Source organism: Mesoplodon bidens (assembly GCF_964165515.1).
Source record: "Mesoplodon bidens genome assembly, chromosome: 13".
Classification (NCBI taxonomy): domain Eukaryota; kingdom Metazoa; phylum Chordata; class Mammalia; order Artiodactyla; family Ziphiidae; genus Mesoplodon; species Mesoplodon bidens.
Window position 1 is genome coordinate 17,270,020 of NC_138169.1, and position 7,080 is coordinate 17,277,099.

Genomic DNA, 7,080 nt, shown 5'->3' on the forward strand with positions numbered 1-7,080 from the left:
TACAAGCTGCCCCTACAACTCAATGATTTTTTTTTTTTTTTTTTTTTTTTTTACTATATCAGTGTGCCTGTTTGGTGAAATCTATGAACGTAATTAAGGACAATCACACATGTCAATTACTAAACGTTTAAAATATATTTCTAAACAGAATGGGCCGACTTAAGTCACAGTAACAGCTGATCTCCGTAGAAGAGCAACCCACAAAGATACAGCACTGGTTTTTTTCCCATCATTACGGGTGAAAAATATACAACTTGTTTCTGAACCAAAACCATAATTTCCGCAGTTAAAAATGTTTCACTGCTAATATGGCCCTGGTAGAAATTATGTAGTTTTTGGGCTTCCCTGGTGGCGCAGTGGTTGAGAGTCCGCCTGCTGATGCAGGGGACACGGGTTCGTGCCCCGGTCCAGGAGGATCCCGCATGCCGCGGAGCGGCTGGGCCCGTGAGCCATGGCCGCTGAGCCTGCGCGTCCGGAGCCTGTGCTCCGCAACGGGAGAGGCCACAGCAGTGAGAGGCCCGCGTACAGCAAAAAAAAAAAAAAGAAATTATGTAGTTTTATTTCCTTAAAAAAAAAAAAATTAAAAAAATTTCCTAAGACACTAAATCATCAATCTGGAATGTAGATTCCGAGCACAAAGCAGCTCAGTTCACCTAAAAAATAAAGAAAAAATTCCCATCACCTGTCTCAGTAGGGTCTGAAAGGAGAGAAGTAGTGTGGGGAACCCCTGCTTTGGTATGGAGAGTCACGGCCCCTTGACCCAGACCGAGACCGTGAGTAGCCATAGCTGGTGCTTCTCTCTGGATAAACACGTATGTAGGAAGTTTCACCCTGAAATTCAAACAAAAGGTAAAGGAAAAAATAAGACCCAGAAGAATAAAGCACACCAACACCTAACATGGCTGCCTAACGATAACAGTTAAGTATTGAGCATTTACTGTTTGCTTGGCACAATGCTATCTCATTAAACCCTTGCAATAGTGCAGGAGGTAGGTATTCTTGCCCAGGGTGACACAAATAAATGGCAACTTGATTATGTGGTAAATAACTCAGCTACTAGCTACTACTGTTAACATATCTGAATTCCTGCCACTAACCCCCAGAATCTAAGAACTGGAAAGGATCTCAGAGGTCAGGTAGTTTAGTCGTCTGCCACCTCACATATGCATCTTTGGGTGGGTACCTATGGAAGGAGCTAACCTGTATTTCACACCTCCCAGGTGTCAGGACCTGGGCTAGATGCTTAGTTATCTTCATAATTTAGCTTCCTGGCAAGTCTTTTAAGATAATGCTATTATTGTGACTATTTTGCATATAGGGGAACCAGGGTTCAGAGTAGGTCAGCTAAGATTTTAATAAGCAGCAGAGGAGTCATGTCCAGGCAGGCCTACCTCCAGGCCCTTTGCCCTCAGCCAGCATTCTCAGATCTAAAGACCCTAAGATGAAAGAAGCCAGATGCTTTTTCCCTCAGTGAAGTCAGTAATTTGATTACCCTTACTGAGACCCTGCTTTGAGGTATAACTGACGACCAGGTGCTGTTCTGTTTCTGCTGCAAATTCAAGTCTTAGAGGACAGTCTGAGCAAAAGCACTGTTAACCCATGCAGCCTCCAAGCCATAAAGTTAGGGAATTATATGAATCCTTAGAAAAAGAAATGGGCCCAGAAATTCATGTCCCCAGACATCCCTAAACCCCAGAGTAAGTCAGGACAGGATAACCAGAAAAAATGTCCAATTGGTGGTCTGGTATCTGGTCTCAGTGGTATCAAAGGAATAGTCACCATTTGAATCAGACTGAGATCCAAAGCAGCAGCCACCTACTTGAAAGGAAGTACATCAAGAACTAAGTCCCCAGGGTGAGGTGATGAACAACAAGAAAATGCCAAGGGCTCAGGTTTCAAAGAGGCTCCCGCATCACTTTGGGGAAGGCACAGTGAAGTGACAACTCAGCCCCAGTAGCAGTACCTAGAAGGGCTGAGATGATGAGGTTGGCTTGCAGAGCCCAGACTAGACCCAAAAGAGGGAGAGCCATAATAATTAGGTTCATGGAGGGACACTGCGGATTAAGCCAGTTGTGAAAGGGTGTTATCATGGAATAGCTCACCACATTATGACAGACTGCACCAGTATTCTCTCCAGGTTAAAAATACTATGACTGCAGACTTCTCTCTGTTATGACCCTGCAGGGCTTAGGCATGATGAATTCCTTGGCTTTGTCCACGTAAGACAGATCTTTAATGGTACTGTGAGGTCCTCAAATGGCAAACGCATGGCCTGTTGCTACTTCTGCTAGGTCAGCTTCAGGTGGAGTGGTCTAGGTACAAGCTCCTCAACAGAAGGTGGGGACCCACCTCATGAGAGCGGAATTTGGTGTCATCCAGTTTCCGCAGGGCATATTCCATGTCTTCTTTTCTGAGATATTCAACCATGCCCATTCCATCTTTCTGCACATCTGCGTAACAGACATCCCCAGCTTCTCGCATATGATCTTTCAGGTCCTGCCAGCTGCCTGATGGAGGAAGTCCTAGGCACAGAGAACATAAGAAAAGAGGCCACATCCTTCATCTATGTTAAGAGCCATCAAGACCTAGGGTCCCTTCTCCATCAATCACTACTTTTAAATCCTGAGGGTCTCTAAATCACAAATTTTAATAAGGGACACAAAACCAGAGAAGAACACTAAAGTATGTGTGGTAAACCACCATAAGAAGCTGGTCCTAGGAGAATCTTCCAGAGACCAAGCCTTTCCGACAGACCAAGAAGTTCCTCCCGTTATAGGTTTAGTACCTCTAAGAATTCAGAGCCTCTCTTTCTTTGTCCTTCATAATTAATAACAAACTCCCAAGACTTTGAGTTCTAATTTTTTCCATTATGAAATTTATCGGTACCAATCATTTCTTGCCTGACTGGGTTCCCAGGACATGGGAATTTTGAAACCATCCAATAAAATAACCAAAGTGTAGCTGAAGTAACACAATGAAAATCTAAAGTTTGTTTTCTTGTAGGTGTGAATGACTGACAAACTAGACAAAGTACCTCTTAAAAGATCACCAACACTCTTCAATACAGTAGGGGAAAAGGTAAGACTCAGACGCTAAAACTAGTCGGGAGTCATACAACCCTACCTGATGTCATGAAAGGGAAATGTGCTCCTGCTCTCAAAGGCTGTGTTTACCGCTCACAGCTCAGGACTGCAGCCATTTCCTAATAGTTTTCTAAGCAGGATTTCAGAGCAGCATGGAGAGAAAAAAAGATATGTATGACATCCTGAAGGAGGGAATAGAGTTCTGGGGTTAAAAAAATTACAAAGGGACACAGATAGGCAGATACTGACAGTATCACTCTCAAGCACCATGGGAGTCTGATGTGACTGTGTGACATTCACATCTAAGACAGTGCCAGGCTCCTCAATACACTTCACTCCACCAGGGCCCTAAAACACCCCTGCAATGAGCAGAAGGCCCCAGGTTTTTACCAGTGTGTTAATATTTCAAAAAGATGCATAAACCTCTGAGCTTAGCATTTCATCACTTGTCAGCACTAGACATTTCGTTCTATACTTTGCAATACAATCACTAAGACTCCAAGTTGTAGTTTTGGTTTCTTTTTACATAATTCCAAAACCACCACAAAATATGGCCTATTTTAGGATCCAAGTCTAGGTAATTTGTTCAAATCTGGCTTCTGCAATGTCTTTCTAGCAAGTCCGACACCAGGATACATTCCAAAAGAAAATGTCTTTAGAATTCCAGCTCAAGGGGTTTTGCCATCATTTTCCCTTTCAACACTAGAAAACTCCATTATAAGAAGTTAGTTTATGTTCTATCAAGGCTGCACTATCAGTGCAATTTCATTGGCAAGTACCTGCCTCACTGGCAGGGCTTCAGACTGTCACTGTGCATGGGCTGTTGAAAAGAAAACCCCACACATCCCACGCACTGGAGAATAACAGCTAACATTTCTTGGAGGCCAGACTCTGTGCTAAGTATTTTACATGCATCATCTTATTTAGTTTGAAAGGAACATACCTGAAACAAGAACTCGGAAATCAGATCTTCTTGTAGGAGGCCCATTCCTCCCACCACGGGGCCACCCACCCCGACCTCCGTAAGTCCTGGGGAACTCCACACGAAGCCGGCATTGGCCATAATCATAACCGTTCCTTCCATAAATTGCATCCTCAGCATCTCTGCAAAGAAAAGTCTGGAGTTAGTGCTGCTCAGGAGGGCCGACTGACTTCCCAGTGAGGAACATGAGTAACAAGAATAAAAAGAAAACCTCAAGTGAGAAAAAAAACAAAAGAACAAAAACCTGGAACTTGATGCACTACTGCTTTGGTCTGAAGACCTTTCATGATATTGGAATTAATTTACAGCTGTCACACACAGGGTTCTCTAGGTATGAAATGATAATGAATAGATAAACAGATAAGAACTAATTCAGAAAAAAATAAACTGTTGACAGATGACTGATTTTGCCAATAAAAGTGTTTCTCTAACCTTGGTGAGCTGTTTCTCAAAATGCACACCACACACTAGTCCTTTAATATTCTTCCTCAAGGCCTAGTACATTCAAGTCTATAGAAAGAAAAACCCATTTAAAAAGAGGTAAGGCTCAAAAGACAAATGCAAATTAGCGTTTTGTGAGGAATATGGAATTCCTTCAAGTGTACCTTTTCAGCATGGTTTGGAGGACTAAGTTGTCAAAACCACTCTGGGTACAGTTTCATCAAGAGAGGTAAATATCCAATAAAGTAATACTTTAAAGTCTTTCCTAGGGCTCTAGGAGAGTTAGGAACACCAAGCTGGTTCTCCCATATTGACAGGAGAGAGAATGCCCTCAGGTGAGAGGACAAACAGCTGAAGACATACTAATGAAGGCAGCATTCAGTTGTCACAGGCACATAAACGCTAATCAAGATTCCAGTCCCAGGATTAAGAGCAAGGAGGACCACATCCAGTTCAACCCTAGCTATATTCATAATACAGTGAGAGAGAGGCAGAACTGCCAGGGTTTAAGACTGAATAAAAACTGTCCTCAGTTCAAATCATTCTCCTACTTACTAGTAGTTGTCTCTGGGTAAGTATGTGATCAAGATTTTACATGTGGGGCTTCCCTGGTGGCGCAGTGGTTGAGAGCCCGCCTGCCGATGCAGAGGACACGGGTTCGTGCACATGCCGCGGAGCGGCTGGACCCCTGAGCCATGGCCGCTGAGCCTGCGCGTCCAGAGCCTGTGCTCCGCAACAGGAGAGGCCACAACAGCGCGAGGCCCACATACCGCAAAAAAAAAAAAAAAAAAAAAAGATTTTACATGTGAATGTGAGTAATATGCCTCTCACAGGGTTTTTTTAAAGGATTAAATAAGATACTACGTGTGCAGTGCTTTGCTTGAAACTTGGCATCTAGTGATAGCAAAAGATAGCTTTTCATTATGAAAGGAATGAGGGAAAAGATGACATATCATACAGTAAGTTTGTATTCGACAGGGCAGGAGATTCAAATCCTACCTTCCCTAGGACCCTTCCCTTTTATCAATTCTAAATCCTGTTACCTCATCTGAAATGTGATTAGCAGCACCTAGTTTATAGGCTGTTGAAATGCTATATAATACATAGTATGTTACATGACACATAGCAACTTAAGAAACACGGTAACTGTTACTAATTAATAGAGGTGCAACCTTTTCCAGTTTAGGTGTATGTGAAAATGCCTAGTTCCATTTTTTGAGGCAAATGGCAAGACACTAGGAATGAGCTCCGTCAGTCTTCAGCCAACAAAGCCTCAGGGTGCGTCCAGCCTCCTCATCCTCAGACGCTCCCCTTGCCTCGTATCACCCCTCAAGATGGGCAGGACAGCCCACGGGCAGTCCTCGTAGTGAAGCCCGCAGGGCGCAGACTAGGCAAAGCGCTCCCTCAGCCAGTGCTGGAAACCAGCGAGCGGGCTCCGATTTACCGAGTGTAGTAACCAACACAGTGCGAACCAACAGGCGCAGTGTTGAAAGTTCCCAGGCCTTTTCTGGGGCAAGGGCCGACACTCTTTGCAAAGTCACAAAGACCCCTTCGAGCCGGTTTCGGGATCTAGAGCTTCCACATCCTCGGGGCCCTTAGCATCTAGCGGTGCCTCCCTTATTAGAGAAGGAATAGTGAAATCAGAGACCCCCATCAGACTGTTTTAGAAGTTTTCCCAAATCCCTGACGCTTTTATCAGAACGAGGCCCTGGCCGTGTGGGGCGGGGCGCGCGTGGATGGAGACCCGTTCCATCAAGGAGCCCCCTTTAAAAGCCCTCCAAAGGCATCCACACCCCGGCACTGTGCGCCCCACAACGGCGAGGCCCAGCTGGGGGGAGGAGTGGGCAGGGAGGGCGGCCCTTCCCTCCTCACCCAGTCCTCTCCGGGCCGGCTCAGGGGCCAAGCTTCCCAAGCCCTGGGCCGCTTTCTCCAAAGGGTGCCTGTACTGCCGCGAGGGAGAGAACTGGCATCTGTATCATCCCTGAGGTCGGTCTGCGTGGGCCTGGGCCCTCCCAAGACCCGGCTTTTGTGTTTCTAAGTCAAAAAAATAATAATAGAGGAAGTGACGGAGCAAAGGACTGCCCGGAGCCCCGCGGCGAGAGGAGGCCTCAGCCTCCACCCGGGGGCGCCGTGAGGGGTCTGCGGCGAGGGGGGAGGGGAGGCCCTGGAAGGGAGCGGGGAGAGGAGGGAAGGCGGGGGCCCGGGGCGTCGGGCCGGCCGGCGGGCTGGCGGGCGGCGCGGGGCCCTCACCGCGGGTCCTCGAAGCGCACGAAGGCGAAGGGCACGAGGCCGTGCCGGTTCTTAAGCTCGATGTCGCGGATGCGGCCGTACTTGTAGAAGAGGTCCTCCAAGTCCTTCTCGCGCACGTCGGTCGGAAGGTTCCCCACGTAGATGCGTCCGTCGCCCTCGCCGCCGCGCTCGTCCGCCCAGCCCGACATCCGCACCGCCCGACGCTGCGGGCCTGCCGCAGCCCACGTCCCCGCCGCCGCCTCAGCCGGGGTCCCCCCGCAGCGTCCCCGCGGGCTCGGAGGCGCTCAGCCGCACAGCATTGTGGGAACAGGAACGGAAACGAAA

At 47.1% G+C, this 7,080-nt stretch overlaps 1 protein-coding gene and 1 long non-coding RNA gene across 2 annotated transcripts; one reads left to right on the forward strand and one right to left on the reverse strand.

The window, feature by feature from the left end:
- Positions 1 to 112: 112 nt before the first annotated feature.
- Positions 113 to 7,064, reverse strand: SRSF9 (serine and arginine rich splicing factor 9). The gene is made up of 4 exons (XM_081251748.1): positions 6,757 to 7,064; positions 4,027 to 4,187; positions 2,350 to 2,522; positions 113 to 831 (listed from the first exon to the last, which is right to left on the reverse strand). The coding sequence occupies exons 1-4, from the start codon at positions 6,942 to 6,944 to the stop codon at positions 688 to 690; spliced, it is 666 nt and encodes a 221-aa protein (XP_081107874.1). The 5' UTR covers positions 6,945 to 7,064; the 3' UTR covers positions 113 to 687.
- LOC308626555 lies at positions 2,532 to 4,299 on the forward strand. Its single transcript, XR_014017264.1, has 2 exons — positions 2,532 to 3,078; positions 4,183 to 4,299. It is a non-coding gene; the product is annotated as an uncharacterized lncRNA (long non-coding RNA).
- Positions 7,065 to 7,080: the final 16 nt, after the last annotated feature.